Source organism: Metopolophium dirhodum, chromosome 6 (assembly GCF_019925205.1).
Source record: "Metopolophium dirhodum isolate CAU chromosome 6, ASM1992520v1, whole genome shotgun sequence".
NCBI lineage: Eukaryota > Metazoa > Arthropoda > Insecta > Hemiptera > Aphididae > Metopolophium > Metopolophium dirhodum.
Window position 1 is genome coordinate 5,719,967 of NC_083565.1, and position 24,726 is coordinate 5,744,692.

The 24,726-nt window shown below is 29.0% G+C and overlaps 1 protein-coding gene across 3 annotated transcripts in view; it reads right to left on the bottom strand.

The window, feature by feature from the left end:
* Nucleotides 1–24,726, bottom strand: part of LOC132946180 (prolactin-releasing peptide receptor-like) — a 223,072-nt gene that overhangs the window by 116,133 nt on the left and 82,213 nt on the right. For all 3 annotated transcript variants that reach the window (XM_061016039.1, XM_061016041.1, XM_061016040.1), the window contains one exon: nt 5,487–5,773. In XM_061016039.1, the coding sequence (XP_060872022.1) occupies nt 5,487–5,773 (287 nt within the window). The remainder of the gene's footprint in view (nt 1–5,486; nt 5,774–24,726) is intronic.

Below are 24,726 nucleotides of genomic sequence, written 5' to 3' on the forward strand. Positions count from 1 at the left end.
AGTGCCGCTGTTGTTCTGGTATTGAATGCCAATCTACACCGTTTGAAATTCTCCTGAGTATGCCATAGAAGTTGCCGGCTAAACTTTATTATTATTTATTTCGACTTAATCTATTAATAATTTGTTAAAATTAGATGCAATGTGGATTGTCTAACAATCACAACTGCAATTGACCCAATAACGAGGTAAACTTAAACCAATTTGCTCATGACGTTATTACATTTAATCTTTGCATCTTATTAAATGTGAGTATTATGACTCATACTCGAGCTCAGTTTTTAGCAACTTTGTAATATTAAAAAACAAAATCATCAGATAATATATTATTATGCATCAGACGACCAAGTAAAAAAAATTGATTTGATTCTTAAAAGACATATTATATTTATTTACTATTAATAATTATTTGTTTTAACATAAATATATTTTTGGGCGGGCACAGATATGTTTATTTTTTTTAATATAAATAACAAATTATTTTAAAAATAAACCTATGTTAAATATTAAAATATTAATAGTAAGTACAACTTTTATAAAAAATAACATTTCTAACATAGATATGTTTTGGGGCTGGATACAACTTTTTTTTCTAACATTTATGTTCCTAACCGGTTTTGTGTAACGCTTTATTTATCGCCATAGAAACGAAAATCAACAATAAAAAGGTAGGTAAGTGGATATCGCTCTGCTGTACAGTAGATTACAAGTGGGTCACTGTAATGGATGGTGTTAAATTTGAATTCAATGATATAATAATATCATTGTATTAGAAAAACGATTCTGAGCGAAAACGGTCGGTCAGCTAATGATTATATTACCAAGTATATTTGATGATATTATTGTGAATAAAGTAATTTATATATAACTTATTTATGTGGAGCCTTGTTTTAAATTTTCGATCCTTAGCTATAAAAGTTGAACATTTTATAAATTTTTAACTACAAAATAATTATTAAATTATAAATTTGATAAATTTTGTCAAAACTTGAACTTTAAATGCTTATAAAAAAAATTGTGCCTATGCATTTTTAATATTTTTCAACTGCTATTAGAACGATAGCACGATTAGGAGCCTTATATTAAATTTTCACGCTTTTTTACCCAACAAATACAATTTTATTGATATTTATAGAAAAAAAAATTTAAAAAAATTGAAACTGAAAATGTCCGTAAACAGCTCAAAATAAGTCAAAATATTTGGAAAATGTTATGGTGTATAGAAAATGCTCATATAAACATTCAATCAAAATTTCATGTACCTACGATCATTTATTTTAGAGTTGCACCAAAAACCAAAATCGATTTTCTCAAAAACAGATTTTACTCTAAGAATTCCCGTTCCCTTAATTTTTCTTTTGTTTTTCACGTCGCTTTTGAAAACTACTAGGAAATTTTTACTTTTGACTCCCCAAAGTACCAATTAGATTCACTTTCCTATCAGAAAAGTTACTGTTGAAGAAAATCCAAGCACTTTAACTGTCCTAAAAAGTGATGACAGACACAAAAAAAAATTTAAAAATTTAAAAAAAACACACATCATTGTAAAATCAATACATTCATCACTTCGCTCAGAATCTAAAAGAAATGTATGATTCCTCAAATTTCCTTGCAGAGGAAAAATATCTAATAGCATGCTACATTTTAATTAAAAGTAACTTTTTTCCAAATTAATGGCATATTCATTTAGCTGTTGAAGTATATTGTTACAAAAAGTTTAAATGAAATTAAGTATATTGCTACTTTTGTTTTCATGTTTCTAGGATACAACTATTTAAATATAAAAATGAGCTTTTATCAGTTAGCTTAGGTCATTAAATGAAATATAGTTACACGTGTGCTCTAATCCTTACGGTTTAAATATGCAAAGTAGAATTTTTCGAAAATAAAATTGTTATAATGGTTATTTCCTGCTACAAGGTAGCAAAAAAACTTGCAAATATATTAAATTCCTGGTACAATTCACTTATACTCATTAATTCTGATATTATTATTATTATTCATTTTTTTTTACACAATATTCCCACAAACGTTAAACTCTCTTTTTTAAGTGGAGGGGATGTGTGACCGACACCGTTATAAATCAATTGGATGTCGACGATTGGGCACCGGGTAGTATATTATATTTTATTCATGCTCCTTTCGATATAATGTTAAAATAATAATTATTTATATGCGAGGGACACGGACTGCGCTGTGGTTTATAATATAGAGCTGGTAGGTATTCGGATGTCGATCTGTGGCCAGGATTAAACTTACCGGACGGATTTTGGTGTAAGGATCCGGATTTATTGCGCTCGGGCCTATATAGGTACGTCATAATGTATAATGTAATATCATTATAGGTGGGGATTATATTAAAATTATTAAAGTACATGGTACGTTTCAGTAAATGTTGAAACAAAATGTAAAAAAATATGCAATTACAATGGGGCGGAATCGTGATTGGTGATACATTTTCTATTGTGACTTGGCAGCCGTCAATGAAGATTTCGCACGTAAGTAATATAATATGACATTACACCCAATCATAATACTGCTTGTCAACTGAGTGTATTATTATCGTCTTGTCGTCAAAGTTATTTTTTCGCACAAACAATTATTTTGAAAACGGCTTATTGAGGTTTATTTTGTTATTAATATTCGCCTGGGGTTTTATTCGGTTTCTAGGAGAGGGAAAAAATGTAAGTAGAAGTTTGGAGAAAAGTTCTTTGTGTATACCGCTGCTGACGGTTTGGACCCTCGAGCGAAATACATAAATCGTCCGTGAAACTTTCTTTTTTTGTACATCAGCGTCGGTGTATATACCTATATATACCTACCGATCCAGCTCCATTAATTGCACTGATTTGTCATCGATGTATATATGTTAGCGTTAAAGTATGAAATGGTGTAATTTCATGAAATATATTTAGGTACTTTATACACTAACCACAGGAAGTCGGTAAACCATATAATTTAACTGGATATTTTATAAATTCTCCGTGATTGTTCAGTTATATCGTGTGTATTGGAAGTAGTTAAGATAAAATGCGGCATGTGAACTTCTAGTCGGTGTCATTTTCGCTATTGAGAACATATACGACAGTTAAATTATTTAATAATAAATAATGATAACAATAATAAGGGAGGACGGAGCGGCCAAGTGGACTAAGGCGTCGGTTGCGACGCGCACCGTCGCCGGTTCGAAACCTGGCCACGGGTGGCACTTTTCTTCGGGCAATGACGGTGTCTGGAGAGAGAGACCGCTATCCCCCACCCGGGCATGGCAGATACCTACGGGTGCCCACTAGAAAGTTCTGTCAAACTAACAAACTCACGTGTTTAAACCTACAGTATACCCTTCCCCACAGTAAAAAACCACCCAATGGCCTAAGTTGACGCGGCGGTTAATTAATTTCAAAAAAAAAATAAAAAACACAGCCAGATTGCTATAATGTAGTACCTACCTATACTTTAACACTCGACAATGTTTCATAATTGTCATAACTAATGTATGAACATTTGGCCACTATTCGCATCCATAATACTAAAGACATTTTAAGTATTTTTCATACTTTTTGTATTTTCATGTATTCACATTGAAACTGTCATATTTTACTCAAAATATAAAATTATTGCCACCTATAGTAAATAAAGCAGGTTAGGTTATAGGTTAGACACGTAGACTCTAAGAATAATTTTAGACATTTAAAATATGAAATATTTAATTTTCTATTTAAATGCACTATATTGCGTTTGGTTGTGGTGGTAATTAGATATTTATATACATTAATAATATTTGTGAGAATTTACTTATTACAAACGTAAAATGCCTTGTATTATTATTTTGAAACATATTAGCGTTCGTGATAATTTGTCGTTGTTAAAGTTTGATTGTCGAGTCTATCAAAAAACCATATAATACGCAGAATAATAATATTATATACATTTTTCATTAGGTCATAAATAATTATATATTTTTTTTTTTTTATGTTGGGAGACGTAGTTAGTTAAATTACTATACATAGTATATTATATTGCATACGTTGTGGTATGGTGTTATGCGTATAAGTACACATAGCCCATATACTTTACAACTTAAAAAGAGTTTATATTTTAATTTTATCGCTTAGTTGTGCGAATAAAAATGTTCACTACTCCAATTTTATAGTTTCTTACCCAACTACATTCATCGATAACGTAAAAAATAACAAAAAATAAACCCAGTTTGCCTCAATTCTAATGTTCTAATAAAATTATTGGTATATACGGATCATATAGAAAATCCTATACTAGTTTCAAAATAAAACATTGTTGTTTTGATACGACCGTATACTATGTTAAAATGATAAAATTCAATATCTATAAACATTAAGATTTGAACAAGAAATATTATTGAACGATGTCACGTTGGTGTAGCGACTTACATAAATATTTGTTTTCAATTTTCCAGTGTATCAGAGTTTTACTCAATGCTTAAATCCGATTGTACGAATATTTTATTGTATAAATAATTTACAGCGAAAATTCAACGAAATTGTTTTTTAACGCAACTGTGTTAAACTTACGTAAATAAAATGAACGGTATTACACAGTTTGTGATATTATGTGTAAGACCACTCCTCAGTGATATTTATCGTGATTCACACTAGCTTGTGATTTTGAAGAATGAAATACCAATTGGTTTTTAAAGCCATAGTATAATTTCGAACAAAATATATTATAATATCTACTGTTTTATATAATACACAGTTAACAAATTTAGGTACATATTCTAAGTATATAAAAGATTTTTATCGGATTGAAAACGCTTCGAAAACGCTAGCCAAAATAATGTCAAATACAACTATTCTGAACGATATTTACTACCTACATAATATATCGAATTGTTCTACAACATTAGAAATCAGGCCAAATATCGAAATACACATGTACCTATATTATATAGAGATATGTATTATATATATGATACAATTCTTAATAGTAGGTAATAAGTAGTAACTTAATAGCTGGAGTTCAAATTAATTTTCTCATAATTAATAGTATAACTAAAAAAAAAAAAATGAAAATACTGTAGGTACATATTATAGAAAGTAATCTTTACTTATAAGATTAGTAAAATTATGTAATTAGAATTTGGTTTGTTAAGTTCAATAAAATAAGTAGTAATAGTTAACATTTAGTCGATTACACCAAAATAATTACTTAATGATTATTTCTAATTTCATATTTTCATATAGGTAAAATTGTTGCTAAAGTGACAATATAACCACAATTGTGTAATATTAAAAAAAAAATGTGTACGTATCTCCATATACGTAAATGATAACGACACTAACTAAACATTTTATTAAATCAACTATCTATATACCTACTATTCGTTCAGTCATAGATCAGGAAGTTATTCCGATTGTTTTAGATCATACAGTTCATTATGATTGAAACGATTCATTTGATTTATATATCTATATATTATATTTGTTGTTGTTGAAAAATGGACAAGTTACCTTTCTGAACGTCTCTTGCGGCCACGTCTCCTCGCAAAAATCTTTCCCATACATCTCCTTGTTCGCCATGTAAATGCCGTATGGTAGTGTGGCTACCAACGAGAATATCCATATGGTGGCGATTATTTGCGCCGTGGTCCATATGGTCATTCTCGGCTGAAACGGGTAGATGATGACGAAGAACCGATCGATGGCGATAGACGTCAGCGTCAACGTGGACGTGTACACGCTGGTACCCTGGGCATATGGAACTATGTGGCAGAATATCTCACCAAACATCCAATGGCCTGCGAAAAAGAAACGTAAAGGTAATTTAAGCTATATTATATTATTCACAAACAAAATATTATTAGTTCAGTATTAGACACCTAAAGTCATGCGACAAGGTGTAGTAGGTACATTATTAATATTAAATAGGTATAGTTAAAACATATAAGTAAATATAATTACCATCAATATAAGTTATAACCACAGAATATATTTATAAAGTACTTTTATAATATGTACAGTGAAATAATTAATATTTTACAACTATTTTACAAGTCTTTTAGGAATTCAACTGATCGTTTAAATGAAAAAAAATACTACGATTTATAACACATAGATAATATAGGGTGACATGATGCAGATGCGTTAGTATTTTTTTTCAAACGAGTTCTCGAAGAGACCACTAGGTGACAGCTCGTGACAAGGGCTCTAAGCGTGGTATACCTATAACCATAATACGAAGAGGGGTTTTACATATCAAAATAAAATCACCAGGTGTCCTGTGTGACGTTTACACTTTACACCAGTTAATAGGTATTTGCAGCTCAAGTGACTTTTTTATTATTAAATATAGGTAAGAACTCACGAGTGGGTATAATATTTCGTTTTAATCGATTTTGGTACAATATATTAAATATTCCATATTAATATATAATGTTATATTATGTTTATAGTATAATATAACACAACTACACATTTGAGGTACCTAGTACCTACCTATAATATTTTAGCTTTGCACACCATTATATTGTTTATATATATATTAATAGCAATTAAAAAATATGGGACAGAAACATTTTTTTTTTTTGGAAATCATTACCTAGTTTATGAATTATGTAAAAATATTATGTATTTTTCAAATACGGTGATATTGCATATTTTCATATTTACTCAAAAACCATACAACTTTTGACACGCGCCGTGATGTTTGAAAACGTTAAAATACACTGGTTACAAAAATGAACTGAACTTCCTATTGAGGGCGTATTTAAATAAATTTGTTCTGACGCTATTGCTATGGTATTAGCTTAATACTCATTTATGTCATTTATAGGCGGGTACCTATGACTTTAATATACGTCACTTAAATGCTAAGACTGTGTTACGTACGATTACGTTCTTTTCTGCAGCTGTTGAAATTAATTCTGAAGGATAAGTCTCCATGGACGTTTCCTGCTGGAATACGGCGAAAAAGGATTCGTCTGTAGCGCAATAATACGACTAACCAAATGGGCACCACGTCGTGCGTTCACGTGACGCACCAACTTTGTCCGAGCACTCCCTTGGAAGCCATTCAACTTAATTTTCTATTCGACAAAGAAGATGCCTTGGGTATGGTATACACTACACATGTATAGATGTATGTTTATGTGTACGTATACTGTGCGCGCGTGCGTACAGCGTGTACAGATATGCGTGTATACGTATACAAAACAATAGTGAAACACAAAAGGGTCGTGTAATAAATTTCGCGGTAATATGTCAAAAAGTAGGAGCGTTATTCTTTTAATCGCCCCCTCACTATTTTGTCGCAAAAAAAAAGAAAAGAAAACTACTAAACGAAAATAAACATTACTATACGCTCGAAACCCGCACAATATAAATATAATATATATATACACACAGTGATTTATAGAGTTTACACGTCATATATATATATATAGAACCAGAATGTATTATATACCGTATATTATATAATACATTATATATTATATTGATTACTGTCATTACTCATATTATTTTAAAATACATAGGTATGATGTATATATATTTGCTCAGAATAACCAACGTCGACTTCAACGATATTCGCCCACAGATGAAAAAGAGAATGTAATATATTATCGTTGCGGCCAAAACGAACTGATTTCTTTAATACAATTGCTGGGAAGAATTATTATTTTTACTCGAAAACTGAAGATTTTTTTGAAAGTTATTTTGTAACGTATAAAATATTTTAAAAAAAACCATAAATATTTTATAAATTTGTTATTTTTTTTCAAAGAACAGTATTAAAGAATTAAAAACCACTCACACACTCCGAATTTTCAGTATTTTAGGGAAATAATAAATTGTCAAGAAACAATTTTGGTGCTGAATAATTAGACTTTTCACTAGACCCGAATTTTATTATTTTATTAGATAATAGTTACATAATATTTACTACCTAGTGTGTGATTTACATTTTTTTTTTTACCTACAGTATAATAGTTTTGCATTGTGTTCATACATTTTTAAATTAGAGCAGTTGGTTCGAATCTAATTCACGTGATGTACTCGTTGTCAGGAAATATATTGATTTACGAATAATAATTTTAAAATGTATGGTTCAATGTTCACTTGCACTTCTAATACGTCTTGATCACAGTCAATGAGTAGTTACCACAACCCGTATATCTTCATACATCCAAATAATAATACGGGAAAAGTAAAAATTTGTAATGATCGAAGTACCTGCAATCGTAGACGTGCATAGTTTTCGAAATTGTTCGTATACCAACATGAATGTACGCGTATTATTTTTTCGGTTTATTAACTGTACATAGTAATATAGAAATTGCGTATATGGAACTCAACATTTTTATAATTCATCACCACCGATACAACCAGAGTCTAGAGTTCCACGGCAGCCAACTAATCTTTTCGGTATAATGTACGTTTCACATACACGGTGTTTCGCGCTAACCAATGTAACAATGAAATTCATCTAGTGGCCACGAGATGATGATAGTAATAACAAAAGACGCTTAAAATGAGGAATGGACTAAAAAGTCACGGGACGTGAAAAATAATGAAACTTCTGAGTTTTCGTGTAATAATCGTCTTTGTTTTATTTCGCACACGTACAATACAAATGCATGATATTTATTTCACGGTATTTATTATTATTTTTATTTTGACACGGAGAAGTGAAATATGTTTATCACATCTTACACGTTTGCGTGCGTTTTATTCTTCAAAATTGAATTATTATCGTGTACTGAGCCACAATATGTTATTTTTAGTAATGGCTGCAAGCCTTTATAACGGTTATCAAAACTACTGAATTACACACAAGCATCATAATATGTTATTATAATTTATACACGTTCGTTATTATTTTGTCACAATATTAGATTGCAAAGAGTTTATATTAAGACGGCTATTAATAAAACATAAATTATTGATGTATATTTGTTTAAGTATTGGAAATAAGGACATCTTTTGTTTATTCATTGAAAGATTATCGACGACGTAATTGGGCATATTTCATGATATAAATATAAAAATAAACAAATGGCATACTTGAATTTGTTAAAATGTAATAAAAACTTCAATTTTACTTTTTGTGGGTTCTATACATACAGTAAACTACGAGGATTTTAACTTTCTTTTCTTCTCTGCTTAAAATTAAAGTCAGTAGGACTTATATTCTTAAGTTCAAAGGCAATTATGAAAATCGGAGAAATGCTAAATTATGTGCAGAAATAGAAATTAAATATTTGCTGCCAACAATATAAATGTTTGTAACCGTTTCGAATTAAAAAAAAAAAAAGAAGAAAAAGCAAAATAAAACAAAGAAAATTACGCTTTCAATTATATCGTATTGTTATTTTAAATCGAATCTCAGCTGCATGAGCACGTTTGGCAAATAATTTTTCTGTAGGAAAAACTTTTCATTTTCGTCGGAATGATATTATTTTTGTCGCCATCCGAATAGCAGCTCGTTACTCCAGGCAGTTCAGGCAACCCAAAATCACAAGCAGTTGTGTGTTTCAGCTGACCAAAGTGTTTTTATCTATGTAATGCAATGTCAAACCGTAATAGCTTTGAACGCGTAGGATGATAATGAAAAAAAACCAAAAACATCACCAGTTTTATTTCTCTCGAGCGCTATCGTCGGTACAATATTATATATGGTATTATATGGTATTCTTACTAGATTTTGGTGCGTTTGATACGTAATATCATTTTAGATTTAGAAATGAGAAAATCCAAATGTTTACAACCTGAGTTGCCTACAACTACACGGGTTTCATGCAAAAAACAACTTCGGTTGCTTTACATTGGTACGAGGTTTGTCCTTGCTGTTCGATCACTGTCACCGACTGCAGCTGGCACGGCTACGATCTCACCGAAATATATATATTATTCAATCACGAAAAGTTCATCCCAGATACCTAAATGTTGCCTTCGATAAATCATCGAAATATATTCTGCAATCGATCTGGCACAACAATGTACACGGCGGCGAATCATGACGTGACAAACATGTTATTATTATATTATAATATAAAGTGAATGTTGTCGAAAAATACGTGAATGTTTCTCGTCAAAACTATAACGACGATGACAGTCTAATCTCCGATGAGACAATAAAACGAATCATTATACAAACAACGCCGAACAAAAATAATCTGATATCGATTGATAGTTGTTGTATATGATACAACGTACTTTACATAAACCTATTGGTGGGGTTTTCGTGGCTCAGTGCGAAATGCAGTAACACTCTCGCAAAAAAGTATAATAAATCATTTCACTATTTCAGTATCTTATAGGTTATAATATAGTTATATCTTATCAATGTGACGAAGAGTGCTTACACGGTTTTATTCGTCTGTGTACACACAAACACACACACCACGTCCGCGTGTATATAATATATATATATATATATATAGGGTAATACAGAAATATTGTGACGAAGCCACGCCACCTATATGATCCATTGATACTATCACTCACGGCATCACGCCTTATAATAATGGGATACGACATTGCATCGACAGAAAATGTGATTAGATACCTACAATAATAAATAATACATAATAATATATGGAATGTAGGGCAACCGCTGTTCCGTTATCGCGTGACAATATCTTGTTTCCCGCATGAACATGTTATAACTTTTAAGCTCTTCTAAACGCACTCGTCGTAAAAAAACCAAAAGTCCTAATATTATGTGTGATCATATTGCATAGTGATATGTTTTTGTTAAAAAAGACTGTCTTACAAATCTGTGTAGTAACTATAATGGTACATGTTTTTAAATACTACCATGAATTATTATAACAATAGTATTAATACATATCGTTTATTTGTGAATAGTAAAACTAAACATTTTTAGGGTTACAGCCTCGAATATTCTAAAATAAAAACGGTAATTACTAATTTCGCATATTCATCAGGTTGCTTTTAGTTTTAAATTAATAGTTTAAAATATACAATAAAAAAAATCACGAACACATACCAATTTAAATAATTAACATACAATAAATGTTTAAATAACTAACAGAAAATATTATGTATAGGATTGTATGCTATAAATTGTCACTGTAATAATAAATATATTTGATAACAACATTTGGTTGGGTGAAGAGCGGATGTTATTATAGCAGATGACAGTTTAAAGCATATTTCAGAAACATTGAAACACATACCTATTATATTGACTAATTATAGTAAGATAGTGAGTAGATAGTTTTTATAGATAGTTCAAAAACCATTGATAGGTTATGACATATTATCTTAAACTATCTAGTAACTTGTTTTAAATGTTAAAGTTAAAGTATTAAGTAATAAGACTTCATCAAAATACAATATTTATTTTAAGAAGCTATTAAAGTATTTAGTATTCATGGTATAGGTACCAGAAATAATATTATGCCATTCGACTCCCAGGGGTGCAATCGATATTAAAAAGAATATAGCTACACTATTCAAACAACATCATCAAATTATCCGAAAAGTAATAGTTAGGCTTAAATAAGTAGTTTGTATATTCAAAAATATTTTTTAAACGTGTCAAAATTATGGTAAATACGTTGAGCTATTTGAACGAAACTATAACAGTCCAGTTGCAGAGTTAAAACAAATGTTAATGCGTATAAAGAATATTGATGTCTAAAGGTTTTTATATGGCTGAAGACTTAAGATAAAATGTGTGACTAAAACTACTAAAATAATATTAAAAAGTAAAATACCCGATAATTTTTAATAAAACAAGTATTAAACAAAAGTCACAGACCACGGTACAAATCAGGCGACAAAGTGTGGGGATCAGGATATAAAAATTAAAGAGTAAATAGAATGAATGATTTTAAAAGCACCATATTCATAGAAGTTAAACAGTCCAAAACAATAGAAAAATGAGAAGACATTTACGATAAAAGTCCAATTTATATCAAAGGTCAGACAACAAAAAATAAAAAATATGAAGAAAGCAAATAATTGTCATAAAGAATAAATGTCTGTGCAGATATTTTAGAGAAAGTAAAATGTATTTAAGACATGAGTATTGTGTATACATTATTATAGTTATAAGATACTGCTTATAAATGTTTATACATCAAAAATAAAACAATGAAGACAATAAAGGGTTGTATTATATATTTATACTATCACAGTGTATTTCATTTTTATTAGATTTAGGAACGTAAAAATCAAGTTAAGGATGAAGTATTAGTCGATTACTATAAAATAGTTTTCCACAATAAGAATATTATAAACCGTTTATTGTTGATTATATGGAGCCGTCAACATTCGAAGAAGCAGTAACCTGATACCATGCGAGTGGTTGGAGACATATTATCATAAATAATGAAATGGTGTCATTAAATTAAAATGAAACTTTGGTTTAAGATTTACTTTCAATTAAAATTGCGTTAAGTGTTATAAAATGACTCTCTTTATATATATACCCACATATATAACCACAGTTCAGTACGAATGAATTGGAGCATTTTTCGGAGTAGAAGTAATGGAAAAACTAAAAATATGACAGTTTGATATCAAAATTATACCATAGTTAATATACTTCAATTACAGTACTGTCACAACCATAAATTCATGTTATTATCTAAATTAAATACATAAATTCTAAATCTACTTAAACTTCAATTTCAATAATAACTGTTTACTTTGATAATGTTAATTCATTTTCTTCCAGATTTCTTTAAGATAATGAATAATATGTTCGGAAATCGTATAGACAATGTTAGAAAGACATAATATTATGTTGTTCATTACTATAAATTCACTCGGCGTGCTTTTGATAAACATAAACCATGTGTAATACAAACACTTGAAGCCAAAGATATACTGTTATTCAATACAAACCCTATAATAAAACTAAATAAACCAAAATACAGTGGTTTTTTTGTTTTACAGTTATCAAAACTATTAACATATAATTTCTAAAAAAATGATGGGAAAAATGTAATTATTAGAAACATATACAGATTATTTGACTATTCTTTCTGAAACTGAAGATGCATAATATGAACTATGAAGACGAGAAACAAAATATAGATCATGTTGATACATCTGGTTATAAGGCAGATTGATGGTAAAAATAAAAAATAAATGTCCCAGGAATGTTCAAAGATAAATATTTATATGCACCAATAACTAATACAAGAATTTAAAATTAAATACCAACAGTTGAAATTAATACAATTTCATTATCTCTATATGATGATAAAATATATTTAATAGACAATATAAATAAACTAACATGTGCCATGCGCCGGTTATCTGCAGCTGTATCCAAAGCAATGCAATTTTTGATTCCATTTACTACTACATATCTCTGCAAGTCTGTCTTTTCTACAAAGGTCACAAAAGTAATTGTTCGCAATAATTTAATAATGTATTAACTCTTTATATTATCATTAAAAAATAATAAAAATAAAAATTATATATATTGTTTTAGAATGGGAGGGTGGGTGATGATTATACTTTATACTTCAAAAGGATCCATGACCCAGAAAAAGCTTAAGAACCTATAAACTACAAAATTATTTTTTGTACCAGTACTATTATACGCATAGTAATATACTAATATTGTATTTATTTAATACTTGTTTTGAATCTTTATTAATATTATGCAATGCTCTATCCTGAACGTGGAAAACTAAGATTTTATGTATGTAATCAAAAGTCGTTGTATTTGATTCTAAAGAATGTACTAAAAAAAAAAAACAGAAGCAAAACTGATGAGAAAGAACACCAATCAAAACTTTGTTACTATCATTGGTCATATAGTGACATGGACATTTATAATAAGAACAATGATTTAAACATTAGAGCTTTAACCATTACATTATATCGGTTTAGGATTTAAATTGTGCTGTAAAAATGAAAATGATAAAATTGTTAAATCAATAGTAATGAATTGCATCACAGGAATAATAGACATCATAAACTTTTCTACAATTGAAATGAATGCCTAAAATCATCGAATTCTAATTATTTGGAAGTACTATAATAATATAGTATATATAGGTAGTATAATAATTGTATGTAAATCATGTACCTATATATATATATATATTTTCATCGTGTCATAGATAATAAAACAAAATAATATAATGGTACATTTGTTATTTTAAATAATTTTCCGACCGATATTATTATTATGTATTATTATTCTGACCATACCTTCAGTATAATATACTTTAGTTTATCATTTAATAGGTACCACTATCGCAACAAGCAACAACACTATTATTTTCGCTATGATCGTTGATGCCTCGACGACATTTATGCGGTTTCGCTGCTCCTAAAATACTGGCTCTATGATCAAAAGTCTGTAGTTTTAGAACTGTGGACCACTATTATGTTATCGTTGACCAGTCACGTATAAAAACGAGTGCGATCGACCACCAAGCAACCATAGTTTTTCATCCGAACCGTATGAAGACCCACCCGACTTTCGCTAGTGTGGGCGCGAACCGGCCGATGCTTCGGTTATCGCTCTTACCGAGTAAACGTTTCTCTATAATATTATTTTCTTCCTGTAGAAGTGTTTATTCCAATTTTCAGGTTTTTATCCGTTTCCACGTTCATCAGTTTAATGTCCAAAATATAATCATATTATATTTTGTAACAAAAATACAAAACATTTACATAATATTGTGTATAGCTAAAATGTTCGTATTCAATTCAAATTTTAAGATCTGACCGAAACAACCATAAAACCCAAAATATCTACCTCTATGTAGGGTTTTTTCTTTCCATCGCACAACTATCCTATCCGACAGTTAGTAATACTCAAATACATACATAGTGTCCGTGTTTGTTCTCATACTCATTGTCTGCCAACTAAATTTATTATATACTTCCTTACCAACTTCCTGCTTTAAACTCAAAACTCACATAACTATTTCAATATATGTAGTGAAAATAAAGTACCTATATTTACACTACGTTTTTACCACCCACATACTTTTTGCGATAAATTCAGAATGGGTGACTACAAACTGACATCGGAGAAACCGGAAATGTGCTTAATATTGTTTTTTGTGTAAACTATTTGCATAATATATCATACAGTGATATAATATCACGAAAGTCTATTTTTTGGCTATTACTATGGTACACGCCACCCAATGGAACCGGTCAACTTTATTCATATTATGAGATTAATAAATGTGTGTGATTTCGATTTTCCAATAACCGTTTCTTTTTTATTATAAAATCATTACACTTTAAGTGTATACAATACAGAGGTCTGAGATTATCTTACAAACTAACAAACTGGTTGTACCGAGTAACATTTATAATACACGATTTAAGGATACTGTAATATAAAAAACCTACGTCATACATGGTTTATATTTCCTATAACGTTCTTCGTTCAAGGGCTAGTTTGGATACGAAGTATTAATGTGACGAGTGAGTGAAGTATTATTTATGGTTATAGCCAACGTGAAAATAAGATTCGGGGCTTAAACATGTTTTTCAAGACATGCATGGGCGTATGGCTACATATCAAAAATACTTCTTTTAACATTTTTTTCCTTTTCCAATATTTCACAAATAGTTCACAAGTATTTGCACGACTGGTACTGAAGCTATCGACCGTCGTTATCCATTCGACTGAAAAAAACATTTTTTTAAATCTTACATGTCTTCAGACCTTTATGTAAAAACACGATAGTAAAAAATTACAAAAGTCAACTCACAAATATATTTGAATTATAAACTGAATATATACCAAAAAAATATTTTGTGTGTTGCAAATTGTTTTACAATTTTTTTCAATCGTGTTGAACTTTAGACTGAGATATAAAAAAACAAGTGCGGCCCATAAAAAAACTAAAATAATTACTAGGTACGATAAAAAGTAAAACTATCTTTGTTTTCCTGGTTAATATTCTTACACTGTGAAAAAAATCAAACATATTGAAGTACTTACAATGTTTTGAAATTATATTGGTTTGTTTTATTTATTATTTTTAAAAAGTTTTTAATGACAAGTTTATTTTTGCTTACAGTTAAAACAACAATACAATTACATACTGAAAAAATAATGATCTAACCGTATACAACTGTAAAATATTAAAGGCGAAAAATATGATTTAAAATTAAAATGTCTGGGAAAATAATTATTTAAATCAATTAAGAGTAAAAAAGGTAAACATAATAATAACTCGTCCTTTTCAAGTTCATTTTACGACCGAGATTGACGCGTTTTGGGAATAACAAAATAATGTAAACTTCTTTTATTCTACGGCAGGTTTTTAAAAATAAAAATACCCATTGAAGAAATGATTATAAAAAACAGTCATATTTCATGAAATCATTTAATTTAGACTCTTTGGACTTTTTACGACTTCTCTGGATTTTTAACCTAAATATTTTATTAATATTTCTAGGAACTCTTCTTATTTTTATATACATTATTTTATTTATAAATATATTAAATTAGCCCTTAAGTTAGTGAATATAGCGTTAACTATTTCAATGATCTAGTAAATATCATAGAATATATTATGAGGATATATAGTGCACACCCTTTAATTTAATTTTAATTTTAAGTACAATGTTAGCAATTTTTCTCACGTCATTATAAAATACATAATTTATAAAAGATTCAATTTTATTATGCTTTTATCCAAGATTTAGAAGATGGAATTTTTTCAACATAGTATGAACAGTCAAGTATACGTTTAAATAATACACCTACAAGGAATGTAATCGATTCCGATTCATCGATGATGAAACAAATAAATTATATACTATTTTAAAGTAAAAATATGTAAACATTATGTGAAATTAATATATTATATTATTATGTTTTAAAGGATTCAAGGATTTTATTATGCAATATTGTTAACAAATACGGCGAAACAAATTGTTATCATATTATACAAATAGTATGAAATTGAAATGTTCAAATACGCGTGTGATTAGACGCGCATAATTTTTAGCTTTTTTCAATTGATATTTTTACGTTATTATGTAATTTTATAGTTAATATTCTCCATCCATTGTTACTTTTCATTTAAGAAAATAAATTTCATAATCGTGTATGTAAATGTTTAATGGAGTATGTAGATTAAACGTGATATATAAATTTAAGACATTATTTGTTCAAAACAAAAAGATTATTATAATAATATTATAATTAGTTAGTACAAGGTTTTTGCTTTTTTAAGCTTTAGTGTTCAGTTTAAACAATTTCTGAAAAAAATATAAGCTAGATACTATGAATTAAAAATTTTAAATGAATATTATATGCATTTGTACGACAATGATTTAAAAAAAAATAATTTAATTTAAATAATAATATCAATTATATACGGCTCGACTTGTATGTATTATAATTTTATCTGCAGCTGAGAGGACTTTGTTAACTTTGAAATAAAAACACCGCAAAGGTGTTGACGGGTTAGAGTATACTGTGGATTTTCATGTCAGAAGAGGGTTCAAAAAAAATTAATTTAAACTTTTAATTGGCCTTTCTCTTCACGTCCAAAAGGACGAAATTTCGTTTATTTTTTCATACACAATGCCCAACAACAAGAATAAAATGAGTACATATTATACCACTACTACGTGTCAGTAAAATAATACATTTTATATATCAAAAATCAGCTAAATATACATAGCTGGTTAACTTAGTTTCAGGTCATGTGTTTGTGAGCATTACTAATACCCGAAATATCATCACCACCTCACTACGCACTAGACATTTTAAAGTGGTAGTATAGTAGGTACCTATATTTAGTACAGATCGCAAATTGAGAAGCAAATATATCTTAATGTTTTATTTTTTATTTTTGCATAGTACATTTTAGACTTTGAGTAGACTGATAAAGCAAAGTTGGCTGTATATTGAAGTTTTTTTTTTGTATAATCATAAGCAGATATTTATGTAATATACCTATTTCACCAATAAAACGATGGTTGCACGGCGATTTGGATAGGCAATTGAGCTACCCCATTTGTGTGGTCCACTTTTCCGAATATTAATATTATGATAATATTTCTTGGATACTTTCAATAATAATAATAATATTATTATGATTACACTTTTAAATAAAAACAAATAATTGAAAAGCCTTTCCGACCTTTTTCCTGAATTGAAATTCTCAAAACAGCTTTTTTCCTGAGTGGTATTTTTCCGAGAAAATATTGTTTATAAAAAATATATTGTTATTATTATTATTGATTAATATTACAAAAACATAATTTATTTCATAACGTAATAAGAAGAAATATCAATAGTACATGAGGCGTTTAGTTTTACAATGCAATATTATGAGCCTCTACCATAAGAAGCTTATGTCGTTTTGTGAGTCAAGTAATAAATCCAATTAATTCAAAGAAATTTTTGGCTGAATTCTGACTTTTCTTTCTCGGTTAGGTTAGGTTAGGTAAGGTTAGGTCAAAATTAATATTTCACCTAAGTTTTACATTTATTTCGTATCTAATAGTTTAAATCTAATAACACGTGAAATCTACAATAATAATAATAGTCATAAGAATTACAGATATTACGGATTATACATTTATACGTACTTCGTTATTGTTTTTCAGTATTTGTATTCACTTCAGCTTAAGCTTAATATGTCTAATATAATTAAATTTAATACTAATGTCAGAATAATATTTAAAATATAAACAAAAAAATAATGTTTACAATTTAAAAAATAATACTATTTTGAAAAAATAACATTTGGTATAATAGCATTATACTTGTTTACAAGAGCTTATGAGGAGGTAAATGGCAATGCATAAGCTCATACAGTGAAGATAGCAGCAATTAAATACTATATAAACTGTATATTATGTATATGAACAAAAACTGAGTGATCTAAAATCAATTAAAGATTTATCCATCTGCTATGCATTAAACATGCTTCTTTCATTCCTCGCAAAATATTTATGGATTCTTTAGATTCTAATCAATAAAATAAATAAATGTATACAATTTTCGGTCAATAGTTTGGTCTGCAAAATTAATGTAAAATTAAATTATTAGATTTTTTGAAAAAGCGTGGAAATGCTGGCGGTATAAATAATTCGGTTTTAAGAACTTTGGAAAACATAACTTGAGTAGTGAGTACGTCAAAATATTTACTGCCAATAACACAAAATTCAAATTTCTGATGTCATCTACCGGAATTTACTCTTTGATGACCACATAATAAGAAAAGTTTTAAATTGGGTTGCTTAGCACATGTAATTCATAATATTTTTCAAAAGGCCTTAGATGGTCTATTTTACGACAACATGTTATTGATAGAATGCACGTATTATATGCAATTACAACATATTACTTAAAATATATTATTCATAACAATATAGATTATATCGCGTTTCTCTAAAACCCGCGGAAACGCTTACAAAGTTTACGTTTAACAGCGGGATAACATTGAAGATTTGTTTGATCAGAATAATACCTGTATTAAAGGGTAACCCAAGAGTTTATGGTTTACAAGACCGGAAAGATTTACTAAAGTCAAGCTACACACAAGTGGAAGTGTTTATACACAATATATTATAATGTGTGTGTGTGTGTGTGTGTGTGTGTGTGTGTGTGGTACCTGTCTGTATATATATAGTAATAATATATTGTAAACAGAGGCTTATTCATAAATACACTACAATTTCTAACTTAAACGGTCAATTGGTTAATTATACAAGAACGTGTACGAATAACAAGATACTGGAATAAATAAAATAAAAAATGCGTTTATATTATCAAACAATATAATATATTATTATGGTGTATACGACCCGTAAAATCGGTATTCAGTGTAGACTATAGCGAATAAGATATAATATTATTATGTTTAAATATAAATGAATCGAACTGAAAAGAAAAATATGTGAATTCAACCATTGTTAAATTTATATAGTACCTACGCAAACGATTTGATAATAATTCGGAGTTGCACTGTCGTCTGAAAATACTGTCATTATTATAAACAGTTTAAAACTATGTCTATGTGATCGGTTCGCATTAAGTAAATAATACATATATATATACAAATGTTCTAAGTCCAACCCATTAAATAATAAGTACATGAACATTTATCGTCTATAAAAGTTACGTTCTTTAGAACTCGCGTACATATGTATGCATTGGATATATTCCATTTAGTCACTTGTAAAAGTTAATTTTAGAAATGCATCAAACGGCCTTTTGTTTAAATAACATTACTCGTATAGTGGTTAAATTTCGCAGCAGTGGGTACAAGATGTCCATTTTGTCTACAATTTGGTCGACATGTTTTAACAAGACGTCTGTGCATACATATAGGTATATAAATGTTTATTTTGTACCAACTATCCATTCGGGAACTACTAAGAACGTGACAGCCGACAGGACGTTCAAAATGAGTATAGGTATTATAAATACTTACGGCAATGGCTAGTGACGGATTTCGAGAAATTATTAACGAGGGTTGACTTGTTGGAAATAAAGGGATTTTTTCATAATGCCAAATATGTCCGTACAGATTACAGATGCAGTTACATACTTACATACAATATGCGTGTATACGTTATTTATATATAATTGAATTGTTATTTTGTCTGATTGTAATTTACTGTGGCAGCAGCAGAAGCAAAATTATTTTGTTTTAAATATTGTTCACATGATATTATCATGTCATTGAAACGCTCGTCCTTATTGTAACTTACTGAACACCTACAATTTGTAATGATAATAATAATATGTTATACCAACATTTCACCAACAAAACGATTAGCAATAAGTCTAAGTAAAAACAAAAAAATAAAACCATAATCTTTACTTCATATAGGTAGTTCATAACCATGATAGTAATTATCATTCATATATCATTGATATCTACAGAGGCAAAATACGTTATCTAAACAAAAATATATTATCATCTATATTTTATCAATACATATTACTCGGCTTATAGTTGCATAAAAAAAACCTTAAAAATGCACACTCACTTAGTGAAATGGTCATGTAGTGCCTACACCACAATAACAGTACAATACACAGTAAGTTATCCAATCGCAAAAGAATATCCTACAACAAGTACCTATACGAAGTATGCAGTGGAGTAATATCTTAACGGACAAACAAATATATAATGTCGAATGTATACGGATAACTCAACAAATAGAAAATTCCTACAACGCATATCAAAAATATGATTTAATATTATTGAAAAAAAAAACTAAATTATATCAATTAATTTAAAAACCCTAATGGGCTCTGAAATCGTAGTTGAGTTTTAGTCAATAGAAATAAAAATAATTCTTAACACACTACTTGCACAGTTATAGTGTACACTGTACACGTATTATATAGGTACAAGCAACACACCAAAATGCTTTGTCATTCACAGAAAAGGTAAAATGATCGTCTGACCTGCACCGCGGCTGCATACTACGTTTATATTCGTAAAATGTATTAAATTATGTGTATTTTACAACAAATTCTTTGGTATAAACGCGAAATGTTCTGTTATACTCAGTACTCACATTTGGTAATATTATAATATGACATTATTATGTAGAATAATATATTATTATGATACATGTTCCGTGCATGCGAGATTGATATTTTTTTTTACTTTCAACTCCCTCGAGTGCACGTGACAGGTTCCATTGGACATTTACTACGTCAGGCGAGTATAATAATATTATATATACATTTAAGCATTCTATACGTGATATACATATTATAATATGTTTCGTCTATATTCGTATTGTTCTAACATTATAATTTAGAATATGTTTCATAGGTAGGTAGGTAAAGGTAGGCAGGTAGGTAGATAGGTAAAGGTAGGTAGGTAGGTAGATAGGTAACCTACTATACCCCAAGTTTACTATTATTCTTTAACGAAAAATTCGTTGAACGTTGTTAGGTTATAATAATATTATACTATACACACACTTTGGTGAATGTTGTTCTTACATACGGGGTGATTTTTTCTATGTAAGCTGATACTCGTTTTTGTTTTATACAAATTGAAATACCAACATAATAATATAATATGTATGAATATGGAAGAACACTTCACCAGTCTAAATTTTATATTTGTTTTTATAATTGTTCAAAATATCAAACTGAACAAATTAGACCAATATTGACTGAACGCAGTATAACAGAATAGCTAAAATCACAAAATTATCCAACCCTTTTTCAAAGCATATCACTACATTATAACTAACCACTCCAAAAAAAAAAAAAAAAACATCACCTTCTATTGAAAAGTTCATCCAATGGGCATATCAACGTTTTCACAAATATTTTTAAAATATTTCTTACTTCTTAGTTGCTACAGATACATCAGATAATGATTAGATTCTAATCAATAAAATAAAAAAATGCATACAATTTTCGTCCAATATTTTTGTCTGCAAAATGAATGTCAAATTAAATTATTACATTTTTTTGAACAAATGTGAAAATACTGGTGGTATAAATAATACGGTTTTAAGAACTTTGGAAAACATAACTTAAGTACTTACGTCAAAGTACTGCCAATAACACAAAATTCGAATTTCTGAAGTCATGGACCGGCATTTACTCTTTGACAACTACATAATAAGAAGTGGAATATTAACAGTTTCTATAACCGTTCTGACGAAATTAACCACATCATACACGACATCCAACTGATATTACTATGTTTCCAAGAAACCAACCAGTAAACGAATCACAGGAGATTACTCAACAAATATTATAAATATTATTAATTCATAATTGTAAATTTAAAATCATAAATGTATTTATTGTACACCCAATGTCCTATGTTGCAGCGGGTTAATTAACAAAAAAAAAAAATATAACAAACATGCATGTTCATGAAATTGCTAGGTATTGTATTCAAGTTAATATTACCTACATAATATTTAAACTGCGAGGAAGTCTAAACAAAACTATGTCTTATCTGCAGAAATATTGAAACTTTAAATTGTAATTAGCCTAAAGATATATTACAAAGTTTTTTCTTTCACAATACAGTCTGTTACTCTGTTACAAAGTAGTCAATAAGTAAAAAAAGATGGACGATTCAATGGCCTGAAAAAGACGGGTTTAAGAAGCCTTACACTGAGGGCACTTTTTCAGAATATTTCAAAGTAGCTTAATAATATATACTGATTACACTCTTGTGAGGATGTTGATAAGTGTCAATACTATTTACCTAACATAATTTTAAAACTCTATCAGTGCATAATTTTGTTTAAAAACCTTAGTTTGACATTAACATTAATTGTTTTAATAATAAAATAAAATGTACTGTTCAGCAAGTACTTAGTAGTATAGAATTAGTTTATGATTTTCAATCATATAACCTGAGATCTTCTTTTTTTATGTAAAGGAGAACAACAGTTGTGTGAATAATATACAGTAAAAATAGTTGTTTTCAATTGAAAAAAGAAGGTGGTATCGTGACAACAGTAAACTCCTTAAATGGTACAAAATTCCTGAAAATATTTAAAAATATGGTTATTAAATCTTTAGCATACATCAGGGTACAAAAATCATAAGTTTAATAATGCATTATTGAAGGACAAAAGGGGTAGGTCAAGGGGGTGATAATAATTGGCTAACTATCCTGTTTAATATAGTAAATACACTGTATAATAGTGTGTATACATAAAAGCAGTTTCGTAAAATTTACAAAGTTATTTATGGACGACCTGCACTTGATGTGCGCATTCCGTATGAGGCTTGGCTGCAGTTGTAACTGCGCCGAGATTCGACAGGTCGTTGTGCACAATATATTATTATTACATACAAGCATACCTATATAAAAATCGTTAAACGCCGATACATCATTATAAACTTCCACACGTCAAAAGTTTTTCAATAATGTGGATCAGAGGATAATATAAAAGGGCGATTATATGCACATGAACGCAATTCCACCTTCATGTGCTGCCAAAAATTTACCACTCGACTGCGATTCGAGTGCACTATAGTCTAAGGTATACCCATGATTGTATTATACTATTACTGGAAATTCGCGTACGTAAACTCGCGCGAGTATATACGTATATTGTATCCCTGTGTGCATAAAGATGAAGTTACCATCTATGAGACGTCTGTTTTTAGTCTCAAAAGTGACGGTACATTGTAATATCTATGTGCCTTCAAATAGAAGTAAGAGAAAAAAATTAAATTGCGATACTGCTATGAAACTTCTTTTCGTAGTGGTGTATGAGATTACCATTATGTAGAAGTAATTTTTGTGAAGTTATAATGACTGATGTTATGTAACATAACATAGATAGCACTATGGTTCCTACATTATGTATGCGTTTCCGTCTTCTTTATTTCAAAACAACAATCGAATTTCGGAAGAATGGACAGCCGAACCGATGTCGTTCGACCTATTGTGGAAAAATGAATTTTTTTTTTAATCGAATCACGTTTGAAAACGTTCCATAAATAAAATGTTATAATACTATAATCTACGTATACGAAGAGGGCGTCAGGGAGAGTGCGGTGTATTAAGGACGTGCAACAGCAGTGAGCAGAACCCAACTTAGGGTCAGCTATAGCACAACATCTGGATTTCAATATATATATATATATATATATATATATATCGTGATCGATATACATAATTGGTTTTTATTTTTGTTTTGAATTTGATCCAAAACATAAATAACAATAATATGATTTTTTGGATGGTAGGTAGTAGCTTTGTACCTACCTATAATATAGTATAAATATTTAATGTATATATTATGGTGTTGAAAT